Genomic DNA, 15,660 nt, shown 5'->3' with positions numbered 1-15,660 from the left:
TGAGTTTTTCCTTTTGGATTTTTTGTTCTGGACTTTCATTCTGAAATCATTTAGCTTATTTTACTCTATTCTTACGTTTTATCTTTTGTGTTTTTTAAATGGTTTTATTCTGTTTTTTGACTTTGTTTCTGACATTGTGTTTTTGTCTTTTATACGGTGACCTTTAGAGTCCATAAAGGCGCCTTTGAAATAAAATGTATAATAATAATAATTCTTATTAAAATGAGTTTTGCTGCTGGAAGGTTTATTTCAGGTCGCAGCACCGATCATGACTCTCTGGCGCCCTCTGCTGGCCGCAGAAGCTCCTCTCCTCCTGTTTTACGGCACAGCCTGCCGGTTGACGATCTCCCGTTGTCATAGAAGCAGGCAACATGGCGGCGGCGGCACGGACGGATTCACCGGAGGACCAAGACGGTTCGGTACCGGGAGCGGCGGGGGGTTCGGCTCCGGGTTCCCCGGTCTGTCTCATCGTTCTGGGCATGGCGGGTTCCGGGAAAACCACCTTCGTTCAGGTGAGGCCGCGCGCGCCGTGGACAGCGTGACACATCCACGCGTGAATTCATCCGCAGCTCTGAGCAGTAACCGGTTCCTAGTTTTATTCTGGGCCTGATCCAGAGGGATTTGATGGTCAGTAATGTGGTTCCGGTTCTGGTACCGGTTCCGGCCTCAGTGATGTTTTGGATCAGAACCATTAATGATCATCTGGTTCTGCTCATCAGCTCCCTGTTAGTCCAGAACCCAGATCCTTTAGATCTGCCGCTCTGGTTCTGATCCAAACCCATAGGCGGTTCTAGGCGGGGGCCAGCAGGGCCCCCTGAGGAACCGATCCTGGCCCTTGGAATGGCCCCTGTCCTTAAAAACATACACTGCAGAAAATTATAATTTAAATTATAGATTCCCACTGAAGGCATCAGAACTATGAATGAACACATGGAATTATATAACTTTAAAAAAAGTATGAAACAACTGAATGATCTTATATTCCAGGTTCTTCAAAGTAGCCTCCTTTAGCTCTGATCACTGCTTCGCTCCAGAGGCCGTCACCTGAAATGGTTTTACTTCTCAGGCGTCCCACTGTCAGCTTTAATAAGTGGGATTTCCTGCCTTATAAATGGGGGGAGGGACCATCAGGTGTGTTGAGCAGAAGTCGGGTGGATCCACAGCTGATAGTCCTGCTGAATTGACTTTTGGAATTTAGATTATGGCAAGAAAAAAGCGGCTAAGTAAAGAAAAACGAGCGGCCATCATTACTTTAAGAAATGACGGTCAGTCAGTCCGAACAGTTGGTAAACGCTACGAAGAAACTGTCCGACACGAGGAGCGCCCCGGGAAAGGAAGACCTGGAGTTGCCTCTGCTGCTGAGGATCATCCGAGTCACCTGCCTCAGAAATGACAGGTTAACAGCAGCTCAGACTAGAGAACAGGTCAATGAAACACAGAGTTCTAGCAGCAGGAACATCTGGAGAACATCTGGACACTGTGTGAATCAGGCTAGGAAACCGCTGCTAAGGCAACAAGCAGAGAGACTAGCTTTGGGCTAAAGAAAACCAGGAACGGATCTTAGACCAGAGGATCTGCTTTCTGTGTGAATCTTTATTTTTCATAGTAATGAAAATAAATAAAACTCTTTAAATGAGAAGCTGAGTCCAAACGTTTGATCTGAATCTTCTCTAAAGCATCTTCTGTTGATTAGTGGATCAATCTTCATACGAGGCCCTGATTGGATGGACAGTTTCTGCAGCAGGATGATAATTAGCTTGGTTTAATAATTAGCCTTTATTATTCACTTTAAAAATGGAGTCATCTTCAAACTTCAGCCCCCCCCCCCCCCCCCCCCCCCCCCCCATAAACGCCGCCGTCACAACCGCAGATCTGGTTGCCTGGTAACCATGTTTTCCTCCTGCAGAGGCTGACGGCCCACCTCCACTCCCACAACTCTGCCCCCTACGTCATCAACCTGGACCCGGCGGTGCACGAGGTTCCGTTTCCCGCCAACATCGGTGAGGTTCTGTTGGGTCCGGTTTTGTCCCTGTTGCTTTCCGTAGTCCTGAACTGTCCTCCTCTCTGCTCGCCAGACATCAGAGACACGGTGAACTACAAGGAGGTGATGAAGCAGTACAGCCTGGGGCCCAACGGCGGCATCGTCACCTCCCTCAACCTGTTCGCCACGCGCTTCGATCAGGTGACCCGCTGCCGACCCGGTTCTGGTTCAGGACCGTGTATCGATAACTGACACCATGAAGTGATTCTTCCCAGTTAGTTCTGATCACAGCTGGGTATTGGATCCTCAGAGGTTCTGATGGGTTCTGCCCAGGCTGGTTCTGATGGGTTCTGCAGGAGCAGCTCCTCAGAACCAAACCTTCAGATTTCTCTTGGTTCTGCTGGTTAAACTGGACCAGTAGACCTTTTGGGATCCAGTCCGATCCCTGAAGGCTGGTTCTGATGGGTTCTGCCCAGGCTGGTTCTGGATGGGTTCTGCCCAGGCTGGTTCTGGATGGGTTCTGTCCAGGCTGGTTCTGATGGGTTCTGCCCAGGCTGGTTCTGGATGGGTTCTGCCCAGGCTGGTTCTGGATGGGTTCTGTCCAGGCTGGTTCTGATGGGTTCTGCCCAGGCTGGTTCTGATGGGTTCTGCAGGAGCAGCTCCTCAGAACCAAACCTTCAGATTTCTCTTGGTTCTGCTGGTTAAACTGGACCAGTAGACCTTTTGGGATCCAGTCCGATCCCTGAAGGCTGGTTCTGATGGGTTCTGCCCAGGCTGGTTCTGATGGGTTCTGCAGGAGCAGCTCCTCAGAACCAAACCTTCAGATTTCTCTTGGTTCTGCTGGTTAAACTGGACCAGTAGACCTTTTGGGATCCAGTCCGATCCCTGAAGGCTGGTTCTGATGGGTTCTGCCCAGGCTGGTTCTGGATGGGTTCTGCCCAGGCTGGTTCTGGATGGGTTCTGTCCAGGCTGGTTCTGATGGGTTCTGCCCAGGCTGGTTCTGATATTCAGGCGGTCTGATGCTCGATGGCGAGCAGCTCCAGAACCTCTGAGCAGATCGGGTCGGCCTTCCTGCTCCGACCGGGCCTCTGATCTCTGTGTTCTTGTGCCGTTCAGGTGATGCAGTTCATCGAGAAGAAGCGTCAGAACCACCGGTCAGTACCAGTACCAGCTGGTCCCGCTTTAAGGTCCAGAACGGGTCCAAAGATCAATGTTTTGCTTTTCTAGGTACGTCCTGATCGACACGCCGGGTCAGATCGAAGTCTTCACCTGGTCAGCGTCAGGGACCATCATCACGGAGGCTCTGGTGGGTCTGGGTTCTGCTCGGCCGGCTCTCAGCCGGCGCCGGTTCTGATGTGTGTCTTCTGGTCTTCCAGGCGTCGTCGTTTCCCTGCGTGGTCATCTACGTGATGGACACGTCCCGCAGCGTCAGCCCCGTCACCTTCATGTCCAACATGCTGTACGCCTGCAGGTACCACCCGCTCCTACCCACGGTTCTGACCCGGAAAAGCTAGGAGGTCGGGTTCTGGCTCGGCAGGTTTTCCTAATCTGTTCATGGAAAACGTTCCGACATCCAGGAACATTTGGACCCGTTTGGACCGCCAGGAGACAGAACCACCCTGGAGATAAAACCACCGATCTGGTTATTCCCTGATTGCTGATCGCATGTTGGCGGTACGGGGTGAAGTGAAGCCACCGGCCGCCATATTGGTACTCCCAGTTAGACTGGTGGCAATGTAAACCATCCATGCATATATATATGTGTGTGTGTGTGTGTGTGTGTGTGTGGGGGGGGGTCAAATGTTTGAGTTGTTTTTTTTCTCATTCTAACCTGCAATATATTTCAGCTCATGATTTTATCAAACGAGAAATATAAACACTACAAAAACGACAGCATCATCATACTTTCTGTTTTCTAACCTTAGACCCAATGTCAGCGTCTAACTCAGTCAAAGTCTTCCAGTCAGTCTGAGAGAGCCAGACTAATGTTAGTCTGCAGACTAAACTATAGGACAGACGGATTTATTGCTTAGTTCATCCACTGACTGCTTGTTTCTGCAGCCAAATGTTGCATAGGGAGTACCAACATGGCGGACGGTGGCTTCACTTCTTCGGGGCAATCATCAATCCAGTGAATAAATAGAGATGAGGGATAAAACCAGCAGCAGCCGTTCTGGACCCGATGTTTCCTGATGGATGGTTCTGGATCAATCGGGTCCTTCTGCAGATCATCCTGGATGTTATCATCTCGGCCCAGAACCTTCTTAGAACTGGCAGTGCTGGAGTAGACCTGCTGTGATGTCACTCTGGCTGTCCAATCAGAGAGTGAGGATGAGTGATGTGATGTTTGTTAAACTCAGCTCATTGGTTGTCTTTCAGCATCCTGTACAAGACCAAGCTGCCCTTCATCGTCGCCATGAACAAGGTCTGCTGCTTCACTCTTTGTTTATTAGATTTCATTTATTCCACTTATTAACCAAAAAAAATAATTAGAATCAAATTATTAAAGTCAGTTAAATCCTCAGACCGTCTTTTTCTGTTTAATCTTTTCCTGCTGAAGCCGTTCTTTGCTTCATCCAACAAATATTTAGAATCTGTAAGAAGTTAAAGCTCAGTTCAGGAAATGTAGCTCAAACCGGTTAATCTTGGTCGCTAGAGATAAACGGCTGTACGACATGTATTTATCAGAAACCATGGAAACGCCTCGCATCATGGAGGAGAATATAAAAAAAATATCATTTATTTAGTTAATGAACAGGGAACTATACTTCCAGTTATGCTGGAAAACCTAAAATATATGATGACATATTCCTTGAAATCTCAGAATAAATGGGCTGACTGATTGCCGTAGATCTGTGGATCGTTTCCTTCATCAATGGCGAAGGTTTATGGCGAACGACCAGCAGAGCTCCGTGTAAAATTCAACTGAACAGAAACTGAGAGAAAAAAAAAGGAGAGAAAATCCTTTGTGATCATTTCTGCGCTGCAGGTTTGAGTCACAGTCTGATAACGGTTTAACGCTCGCAGGTTTACCTTCTGCACAAACGACTAGTTTATCACGCCGCTGATCTGTGGCTGAACTGATATTGAAGTAAATCAGTGACTCTGGGAAACACTTGGAGCCTCCTGCAGAGACGGACGCCATTCCTGACGGTTCCCTACAGTCAGGTCTCCACTGGAGGTCGGAATGACTCGGAAAATTAATCTGAAATCCAGACTTAGTTTAAAGACCAACTTGGAGGAACTAATCCTGGGTCACTATTGCTTATCAAACATGACCTGCATGGTTGATCTGACTGTTTGTTGCCTTGTGGTGGTTGATGTGACTGTTTGTTGCCTTGTGGTGGTTGATGTGACTGTTTGTTGCCTTGTGGTGGTTGATGTGACTGTTTGTTGCCTTGTGGTGGTTGCAGACTGACTGTTTGTTGCCGTGTGGTGGTTGCAGACTGACTGTTTGTTGCCGTGTGGTGGTTGCAGACTGACTGTTTGTTGCCATCTGGTGGTTGATGTGACTGTTTGTTGCCTTGTGGTGGTTGCAGACTGACTGTTTGTTGCCGTGTGGTGGTTGATGTGACTGTTTGTTGCCGTGTGGTGGTTGATGTGACTGTTTGTTGCCGTGTGGTGGTTGCAGACTGACTGTTTGTTGCCATCTGGTGGTTGATGTGACTGTTTGTTGCCTTGTGGTGGTTGCAGACTGACTGTTTGTTGCCTTGTGGTGGTTGATGTGACTGTTTGTTGCCTTGTGGTGGTTGCAGACTGACTGTTTGTTGCCGTCTGGTGGTTGATGTGACTGTTTGTTGCCTTGTGGTGGTTGCAGACTGACTGTTTGTTGCCGTCTGGTGGTTGATGTGACTGTTTGTTGCCTTGTGGTGGTTGCAGACTGACTGTTTGTTGCCGTGTGGTGGTTGATGTGACTGTTTGTTGCCGTGTGGTTGCAGACTGACTGTTTGTTGCCGTGTGGTGGTTGCAGACTGACTGTTTGTTGCCGTGTGGTGGTTGCAGACTGACTGTTTGTTGCCGTGTGGTGGTTGCAGACTGACTGTTTGTTGCCGTGTGGTGGTTGATGTGACTGTTTGTTGCCGTGTGGTTGCAGACTGACTGTTTGTTGCCGTGTGGTGGTTGCAGACTGACTGTTTGTTGCCGTGTGGTGGTTGCAGACTGACTGTTTGTTGCCGTGTGGTGGTTGCAGACTGACTGTTTGTTGCCGTGTGGTGGTTGCAGACTGACTGTTTGTTGCCGTGTGGTGGTTGATGTGACTGTTTGTTGCCGTGTGGTTGCAGACTGACTGTTTGTTGCCGTGTGGTGGTTGCAGACTGACTGTTTGTTGCCGTGTGGTTGCAGACTGACTGTTTGTTGCCGTGTGGTGGTTGCAGACTGACTGTTTGTTGCCGTGTGGTGGTTGATGTGACTGTTTGTTGCCGTGTGGTTGCAGACTGACTGTTTGTTGCCGTGTGGTTGCAGACTGACTGTTTGTTGCCGTGTGGTGGTTGCAGACTGACTGTTTGTTGCCGTGTGGTGGTTGATGTGACTTTTTGTTGCCGTGTGGTGGTTGCAGACTGACTGTTTGTTGCCGTGTGGTGGTTGCAGACTGACTGTTTGTTGCCGTGTGGTGGTTGCAGACTGACTGTTTGTTGCCGTGTGGTGGTTGCAGACTGACTGTTTGTTGCCGTGTGGTGGTTGATGTGACTGTTTGTTGCCGTGTGGTTGCAGACTGACTGTTTGTTGCCGTGTGGTGGTTGCAGACTGACTGTTTGTTGCCGTGTGGTGGTTGCAGACTGACTGTTTGTTGCCGTGTGGTGGTTGATGTGACTGTTTGTTGCCGTGTGGTTGCAGACTGACTGTTTGTTGCCGTGTGGTGGTTGCAGACTGACTGTTTGTTGCCGTGTGGTTGCAGACTGACTGTTTGTTGCCGTGTGGTTGCAGACTGACTGTTTGTTGCCGTGTGGTGGTTGCAGACTGACTGTTTGTTGCCGTGTGGTGGTTGCAGACTGACTGTTTGTTGCCGTGTGGTGGTTGCAGACTGACTGTTTGTTGCCGTGTGGTTGCAGACTGACTGTTTGTTGCCGTGTGGTGGTTGCAGACTGACTGTTTGTTGCCGTGTGGTGGTTGATGTGACTGTTTGTTGCCGTGTGGTTGCAGACTGACTGTTTGTTGCCGTGTGGTGGTTGCAGACTGACTGTTTGTTGCCGTGTGGTTGCAGACTGACTGTTTGTTGCCGTGTGGTTGCAGACTGACTGTTTGTTGCCGTGTGGTGGTTGCAGACTGACTGTTTGTTGCCGTGTGGTGGTCGATGTGACTGTTTGTTGCCGTGTGGTGGTTGCAGACTGACTGTTTGTTGCCGTGTGGTGGTTGCAGACTGACTGTTTGTTGCCGTGTGGTGGTTGATGTGACTGTTTGTTGCCGTGTGGTGGTTGCAGACTGACTGTTTGTTGCCGTGTGGTGGTTGCAGACTGACTGTTTGTTGCCGTGTGGTGGTTGCAGACTGACTGTTTGTTGCCGTGTGGTGGTTGATGTGACTGTTTGTTGCCGTGTGGTTGCAGACTGACTGTTTGTTGCCGTGTGGTGGTTGCAGACTGACTGTTTGTTGCCGTGTGGTGGTTGCAGACTGACTGTTTGTTGCCGTGTGGTGGTTGCAGACTGACTGTTTGTTGCCGTGTGGTGGTTGATGTGACTGTTTGTTGCCGTGTGGTTGCAGACTGACTGTTTGTTGCCGTGTGGTGGTTGCAGACTGACTGTTTGTTGCCGTGTGGTTGCAGACTGACTGTTTGTTGCCGTGTGGTTGCAGACTGACTGTTTGTTGCCGTGTGGTGGTTGCAGACTGACTGTTTGTTGCCGTGTGGTGGTTGATGTGACTGTTTGTTGCCGTGTGGTTGCAGACTGACTGTTTGTTGCCGTGTGGTGGTTGCAGACTGACTGTTTGTTGCCGTGTGGTTGCAGACTGACTGTTTGTTGCCGTGTGGTGGTTGCAGACTGACTGTTTGTTGCCGTGTGGTTGCAGACTGACTGTTTGTTGCCGTGTGGTTGCAGACTGACTGTTTGTTGCCGTGTGGTGGTTGCAGACTGACTGTTTGTTGCCGTGTGGTTGCAGACTGACTGTTTGTTGCCGTGTGGTGGTTGCAGACTGACTGTTTGTTGCCGTGTGGTGGTTGCAGACTGACTGTTTGTTGCCGTGTGGTGGTTGATGTGACTGTTTGTTGCCGTGTGGTTGCAGACTGACTGTTTGTTGCCGTGTGGTGGTTGCAGACTGACTGTTTGTTGCCGTGTGGTGGTTGCAGACTGACTGTTTGTTGCCGTGTGGTGGTTGCAGACTGACTGTTTGTTGCCGTGTGGTTGCAGACTGACTGTTTGTTGCCGTGTGGTGGTTGCAGACTGACTGTTTGTTGCCGTGTGGTGGTTGCAGACTGACTGTTTGTTGCCGTGTGGTTGCAGACTGACTGTTTGTTGCCATGTGGTGGTTGCAGACTGACTGTTTGTTGCCGTGTGGTGGTTGCAGACTGACTGTTTGTTGCCGTGTGGTGGTTGATGTGACTGTTTGTTGCCGTGTGGTTGCAGACTGTTTGTTGCCGTGTGGTGGTTGCAGACTGACTGTTTGTTGCCGTGTGGTTGCAGACTGACTGTTTGTTGCCGTGTGGTTGCAGACTGACTGTTTGTTGCCGTGTAGTGGTTGCAGACTGACTGTTTGTTGCCGTGTGGTTGCAGACTGTTTGTTGCCGTGTGGTGGTTGCAGACTGACTGTTTGTTGCCGTGTGGTTGCAGACTGACTGTTTGTTGCCGTGTGGTTGCAGACTGACTGTTTGTTGCCGTGTGGTGGTTGCAGACTGACTGTTTGTTGCCGTGTGGTTGCAGACTGACTGTTTGTTGCCGTGTGGTGGTTGCAGACTGACTGTTTGTTGCCGTGTGGTTGCAGACTGACTGTTTGTTGCCGTGTAGTGGTTGCAGACTGACTGTTTGTTGCCGTGTGGTTGCAGACTGTTTGTTGCCGTGTGGTGGTTGATGTGACTGTTTGTTGCCGTGTGGTGGTTGCAGACTGACTGTTTGTTGCCGTGTGGTTGCAGACTGACTGTTTGTTGCCGTGTGGTGGTTGCAGACTGACTGTTTGTTGCCGTGTGGTGGTTGCAGACTGACTGTTTGTTGCCGTGTGGTGGTTGCAGACTGACTGTTTGTTGCCGTGTGGTGGTTGCAGACTGACTGTTTGTTGCCGTGTGGTGGTTGATGTGACTGTTTGTTGCCGTGTGGTGGTTGCAGACTGACTGTTTGTTGCCGTGTGGTGGTTGATGTGACTGTTTGTTGCCGTGTGGTGGTTGCAGACTGACTGTTTGTTGCCGTGTGGTGGTTGATGTGACTGTTTGTTGCCGTGTGGTGGTTGCAGACTGACTGTTTGTTGCCGTGTGGTGGTTGCAGACTGACTGTTTGTTGCCGTGTGGTGGTTGCAGACGGACATCATTGAGCACACCTTCGCCGTGGAGTGGATGCAGGACTTTGAGGCCTTCCAAGACGCTCTGAACCAAGAGACGTCGTACGTCAGCAACCTGACCCGGTCCATGAGCCTGGTTCTGGACGAGTTCTACACCAACCTCAGGGTAACATTCACTTTAACGATCGAAGGACTCCTGTTAGGAACAGAGGTTCTGTTCAGAGGTCCGGGTTCCTGACGGGTGACCTGTGTGCCGGCAGGTGGTGGGCGTGTCTGCGGTGACAGGAAGTGGTCTGGATGAGCTGTTTGTTCAGGTGGAAGATGCTGCCATCGAATATGAAAGGTGAGTCAGAACCTGCAAACGGTTCGAGTCAGAGAACAGAACTGAACGTCTCTCCCCTGCAGGGACTACCGGCCTGAATACGAGCGACTGCGCAGGCAGCTGGTGAGTCCGTCCGTCCGTCTGTCCGGCGTTCTGAGCCCGGTTCTGTGTGTCTGGGTTTCTGACCGGACCTCCTGTCCACCAGGTGGAGGCGCAGAGCAGGAAGCAGCAGGAGCAGCTGGAGCGGCTCAGGAAGGACATGGGAGCGGTGGACATGAGCTCCGCTGCAGCCAGAGGTGCAGGACGGAACCGCCCCGTCGCAGCCAGACCCGGTTCTGGTTCGGTTCTGTTCTAACTGATTGCATCCGCTTACAGAGGACGCTGACCTCGCTGGACCCAGTGACCTCATCATGAGCCGTGGTATCCATGACGACAGCGAGGAGGAGGTGGAAAGCGACACGGATGACATCGACCACACAGGTGAGGAAACACCTGGAGCCGGTTCGCTGGGATCAGAACCAGAACCGGTGAATCCAGTGAGGGGATTAGATCCAATGTCTCAGAAGCAGGAGGTTCTGATCCAGTAAGGATTCTGGGTCTGATGAAGAAGAAACAGGCGGTTCTGGTTCTGGTTCTGGATCAGGAGTGATGATGAAAACGAGACAGAACAGAACTTTGGGCCCGTTTTTCTCCATCAGCACCGAGGTGGAAATGGGTCAGTTTGACCCTCCATTCTTGAGTTCTACATCAAACCGTCTTGGTTAGATCAGAAAGTTCTGGTTCTGGTCCAATGTTGTGCTTTGGACCAGTACCTTTGCTTCTGTGTTCAGAATGGGATGGAGAAACGAGTCTCTTACATTTGGACCGGTTCTGCTCATGTTCTGCTCTAAACGTTTCCAGTCTTCATTGGTTCTGTTAAAGTTCTGCTTTGGTCCAATAGGGACGTTTGATCAGAACCACGGATCCAGACCGCCTCTCTGGACCTTCTACATCCTTCCTGTTAATATTGTTCCGGGCAGTCTGATTGGCCCCAGCAGTTATCACTCTTATTGAATTGTCCCGCCCCCCTCTATGATGGCTGCGGGTTCTGTCCCACATGGCTGAGTTCTGCCAAGGTTCTGGCTCAGGTTCTGGTTCTGGACGTTCCTCATGGTTCTGTTCCTGTCTGTCTGCAGCCACCGAGGAGAGCAAAGAGAAGGACGCCTTCGGGAACTTCCTGAAGGAGAGGAAGGAGCTGGTTCAGGTGCGGAACAGGAAGTGCCTCCCACCGGACGGCCCCGACCAATGAGACGGACCCAGACGGAGCAGCTGATTGGCTGATTCCTCGCTGACAGAACAAGAAGAAAAGAGGCTTTATTTTTATAAGATAACTGTATTTGTGAAGGAAGAGAACAGAAACACGCATCCAAGCTGACGGCTTCATAGGTTCCAGACCTGGAAAAGTCTGGAATGAGCCTTTCCAGGTTTTCCAGGTCCGGAAAAGTTCTGATGAGAAGATTGTTGTTATTTTGAGGCTTTATCTATTTAATAAAAGCTAAAGTTTTATAAATCAGGACTCTGTTTCTCCTTCTAAACAGTTTTTATTTTCTGAACTCCAGATTAACTTATTGACTGAACTGGACCTGCTGGTTCCGATTCTCCTTAAAAGGATTCCTGGGTTTTGCATCCAGTGAATTAAGCTTAACTAGACTTTCTAGAAAGTCCAGAAAAGGTGAACCGGTCCAGTTTGTGGAAGAATCAGAGCTGGGATTCATGACCCGTAGAACCAGCTTTAAAATGAATCACTTAAAATGCAGAAAGAAAAGTTTCGGTCAGAATGAAAATGGGTCAGAACCGGTCCCAGCTGGAACACATCCTGAACCTGGAACACATCCTGAACCTGGAAAACATCCTGAACCTGGAACACATCCTGAACCTGGAACACATCCTGAACCTGGAAAACATCCTGAACCTGGAACACATCCTGAACCTGGAAAACATCCTGAACCTGGAAAACATCCTGAACCTGGAAAACATCCTGAACCTGGAAAACATCCTGAACCTGGAACACATCCTGAACCTGGAAAACATCCTGAACCTGGAAAACATCCTGAACCTGGAAAACATCCTGAACCTGGAACACATCCTGAACCTGGAACACATCCTGAACCTGGAACACATCCTGAACCTGGAAAACATCCTGAACCTGGAAAACATCCTGAACCTGGAAAACATCCTGAACCTGGAAAACATCCTGAACCTGGAAAACATCCTGAACCTGGAAAACATCCTGAACCTGGAAAACATCCTGAACCGGTTCCTTTGGTGAAACGGGTTCTGTAAACGTTCAGAGTTTCAGGACTTATTTCATGATTTCTGTTTTCTGACTTCAGAACCGGTCTGTGACCCGTTGGTGCTGTGCTTCGCTTCACCACCTTCCTGGTTTATCAGCCTCAGTGGTTCTGCTCCATCCAGTCACCGTTCCCAGTGTTCCCTCTGGAACTCCCCCGGTTGTCCTGAATGGATCCAGGATGTTCTGCTACAGACGGTCCAGCATCTTCTCCTCAGAACATCTCTGTTTCTTCAGGACCAGTCGACTCAGCCAGAGGTTCTGCCGGGCCTCAGTTGAAGGTTCTGTATTTTCTCGGTGGTGGCAGCGTAGGAGCACATTTTATGCTCGGCGTGTTTGTTCAGTGAAGTGAGTCAGCAGCTCTTCTGGACCACGCAGCCGGATCCCACTGCGTGGGTGCCGGCTGCTGACAGATGGGCGCGGGCGGAGCGGCTGCTCTCATTCAGAGCTGCAGAATGAATGAAGAACAGGATGAGCTGCTGGATCATGGTGCAGAATCAGGACAGAACCTGAGTCTAAATACTGCAGCAAACGTTTGTTTCCCCTCCAGGAACCAGAACCATTCTGGAAGCAAGTTCTGCAGTAGATTTCTCAATAACTAAACCACAAAATTATTTGGAACGAAATCAAAGCAAACCTTCCAGAGCAGATTGTCTCATGCTGGAGCTGTTTTTGGTCGATATTTTGCAACTTTTAGATGATCAGATGCTAAACATCAGCATCCACAGAGCTGCTCGGCATCCACAGAGCTGCTCAGCATCCACAGAGCTGCTCGGCATCCACAGAGCTGCTCGGCATCCACAGAGCTGCTCAGCATCCACAGAGCTGCTCGGCATCCACAGAGCTGCTCAGCATCCACAGAGCTGCTCAGCATCCACAGAGCTGCTCAGCATCCACAGAGCTGCTCAGCATCCACAGAGCTGCTCAGCATTCAAAGAGCTGCTCAGCATCCACAGAGCTGCTCAGCATCCACAGAGCTGCTCGGCATCCACAGAGCTGCTCAGCATCCACAGAGCTGCTCAGCATCCACAGAGCTGCTCAGCATCCACAGAGCTGCTCGGCATCCACAGAGCTGCTCGGCATCCACAGAGCTGCTCAGCATCCACAGAGCTGCTCTGCATCCACAGAGCTGCTCGGCATCCAAAGAGCTGCTCAGCATGCAAAGAGCTGCTCAGCATCCACAGAGCTGCTCAGCATCCACAGAGCTGCTCGGCATCCACAGAGCTGCTCGGCATCCGCAGAGCTGCTCTGCATCCACAGAGCTGCTCTGCATCCGCAGAGCTGCTCGGCATTCAAAGAGCTGCTCAGCATCCACAGAGCTGCTCAGCATCCACAGAGCTGCTCAGCATCCACAGAGCTGCTCGGCATTCAAAGAGCTGCTCAGCATCCACAGAGCTGCTCAGCATCCACAGAGCTGCTCAGCATCCACAGTGCTGCTCAGCATCCAAAGAGCTGCTCAGCATTCAAAGAGCTGCTCAGCATCCACAGAGCTGCTCAGCATCCACAGAGCTGCTCGGCATCCACAGAGCTGCTCGGCATCCGCAGAGCTGCTCTGCATCCGCAGAGCTGCTCTGCATCCGCAGAGCTGCTCGGCATCCGCAGAGCTGCTCTGCATCCACAGAGCTGCTCTGCATCCACAGAGCTGCTCAGCATCCACAGAGCTGCTCGGCATCCACAGAGCTGCTCAGCATCCACAGAGCTGCTCAGCATCCACAGAGCTGCTCAGCATCCACAGAGCTGCTCAGCATCCACAGAGCTGCTCGGCATCCACAGAGCTGCTCAGCATCCACAGAGCTGCTCTGCATCCACAGAGCTGCTCGGCATCCAAAGAGCTGCTCAGCATGCAAAGAGCTGCTCAGCATCCACAGAGCTGCTCAGCATCCACAGAGCTGCTCAGCATCCACAGAGCTGCTCGGCATCCGCAGAGCTGCTCTGCATCCACAGAGCTGCTCTGCATCCGCAGAGCTGCTCGGCATTCAAAGAGCTGCTCAGCATCCACAGAGCTGCTCAGCATCCACAGAGCTGCTCAGCATCCACAGAGCTGCTCGGCATTCAAAGAGCTGCTCAGCATCCACAGAGCTGCTCAGCATCCACAGAGCTGCTCAGCATCCACAGTGCTGCTCTGCATCCACAGAGCTGCTCAGCATCCACAGAGCTGCTCAGCATCCACAGAGCTGCTCGGCATCCGCAGAGCTGCTCTGCATCCACAGAGCTGCTCTGCATCCGCAGAGCTGCTCGGCATTCAAAGAGCTGCTCAGCATCCACAGAGCTGCTCAGCATCCACAGAGCTGCTCAGCATCCACAGAGCTGCTCGGCATTCAAAGAGCTGCTCAGCATCCACAGAGCTGCTCAGCATCCACAGAGCTGCTCAGCATCCACAGAGCTGCTCGGCATCCGCAGAGCTGCTCTGCATCCACAGAGCTGCTCTGCATCCACAGAGCTGCTCGGCATCCACAGAGCTGCTCGGCATCCACAGAGCTGCTCGGCATCCACAGAGCTGCTCTGCATCCACAGTGCTGCTCAGCATCCAAAGAGCTGCTCAGCATTCAAAGAGCTGCTCAGCATCCACAGAGCTGCTCAGCATCCACAGAGCTGCTCGGCATCCACAGAGCTGCTCAGCATCCACAGAGCTGCTCAGCATCCACAGAGCTGCTCTGCATCCACAGAGCTGCTCTGCATCCACAGAGCTGCTCTGCATCCACAGAGCTGCTCGGCATCCACAGAGCTGCTCGGCATCCAACCATGGGCTCCAGGGTTCTTCTGGGGTTAAGGTTGAGGATCTTCATTGCAGACCTCCAGCTGTAGGACCAGAGATGAGGCCTTTTTCTTCCACATAATGAAACAGAACTGCTTGAATATTTCCATGTTTTTACACCTTTAGGGGGCGCTGTTCCTCAGGCTCTCAGGTGGATCTGATAAAACAGCCCAGTTTCAGCTCCAGGTTGTAAGGTGCAGCAAAGTACTGCTGCTGCCTTGCAGCAAGAAGGTTGTGGGTTCGATTCCCAGCCTGAGGTCTTTCTGCATGGTGTTTGGATGTTCTTCCTGAGGATGCATGGGTTCTCTCTCTCTGGGCTTCATAAAGTCTAACATCATGATTATTAGGTTAATTGGCTTCTCTCAGCTGTAAATCATTTAGAGAAATTGTCTAAAATGTGTGAGTGTTCATGCTTTATGTCTTCATCTGTCTCACGGAGGTTGGCGACCTGTCCAGGGTCTACCCCACCTGTCAATCATAGACTGCCGGAGCAAAGCATTATGGCATCATGGCGGTAGAGCTGGTGACCCCACCGCCACCCTGACGAGGGTCGATGATCGGCTCTCAGCAACATGTGGGACAAATTTCTAAATTTGATTTTGCTGCTTTTGAAGTAGGAGATTCACTGATGTAGCTGAAAGGGCGAACATCCGTCCATCATCCCCATTCATCTGGATAAATGAAACTGAAATTGTGTGCATACTAGGGAGGCATGATATATTGCTGTTGGCATCAAAATCAGCTGCTTTTCATCCTTTTTTTATACATTAATGTAAAACTACCCATACATATAAATATCAGTTTTAATATCATTTTTGGAAAATATAAAATATATAGGAGCATCCGCCTCCGCCCTTAA

At 50.8% G+C, this 15,660-nt stretch overlaps 1 protein-coding gene across 1 annotated transcript; it reads left to right on the top strand.

Moving 5' to 3' along the window:
• Positions 1 to 333: 333 nt before the first annotated feature.
• On the top strand, positions 334 to 11,266 carry gpn1 (GPN-loop GTPase 1). Its single transcript, XM_038306584.1, has 13 exons — positions 334 to 512; positions 1,907 to 2,000; positions 2,076 to 2,182; positions 3,098 to 3,135; positions 3,209 to 3,287; positions 3,358 to 3,452; positions 4,361 to 4,406; positions 9,415 to 9,561; positions 9,656 to 9,738; positions 9,801 to 9,840; positions 9,923 to 10,013; positions 10,093 to 10,197; positions 10,893 to 11,266. The coding sequence occupies exons 1-13, from the start codon at positions 372 to 374 to the stop codon at positions 11,003 to 11,005; spliced, it is 1,179 nt and encodes a 392-aa protein (XP_038162512.1). The 5' UTR covers positions 334 to 371; the 3' UTR covers positions 11,006 to 11,266.
• The last annotated feature ends 4,394 nt before the right edge of the window (positions 11,267 to 15,660 follow it).

Source organism: Cyprinodon tularosa, unplaced genomic scaffold (genome assembly GCF_016077235.1).
Source record: "Cyprinodon tularosa strain WSP-4 unplaced genomic scaffold, ASM1607723v1 ctg586, whole genome shotgun sequence".
NCBI lineage: Eukaryota > Metazoa > Chordata > Actinopteri > Cyprinodontiformes > Cyprinodontidae > Cyprinodon > Cyprinodon tularosa.
Note: the sequence above shows the minus strand (reverse complement) of the source record. Positions and strands in the feature narration are given on the sequence as shown.

Excerpts from the sequence above, each read along its gene's own strand:
- gpn1 (XM_038306584.1), top strand. The coding sequence starts at position 372 with ATGGCGGCGGCGGCACGGACGGATTCACCGGAGGACCAAGACGGTTCG. Across the intron at positions 513-1,906 it reads GGAAAACCACCTTCGTTCAG|AGGCTGACGGCCCACCTCCA; the intron begins GTGAGGCCGCGC and ends TTCCTCCTGCAG. Across the intron at positions 10,198-10,892 it reads GGATGACATCGACCACACAG|CCACCGAGGAGAGCAAAGAG; the intron begins GTGAGGAAACAC and ends GTCTGTCTGCAG.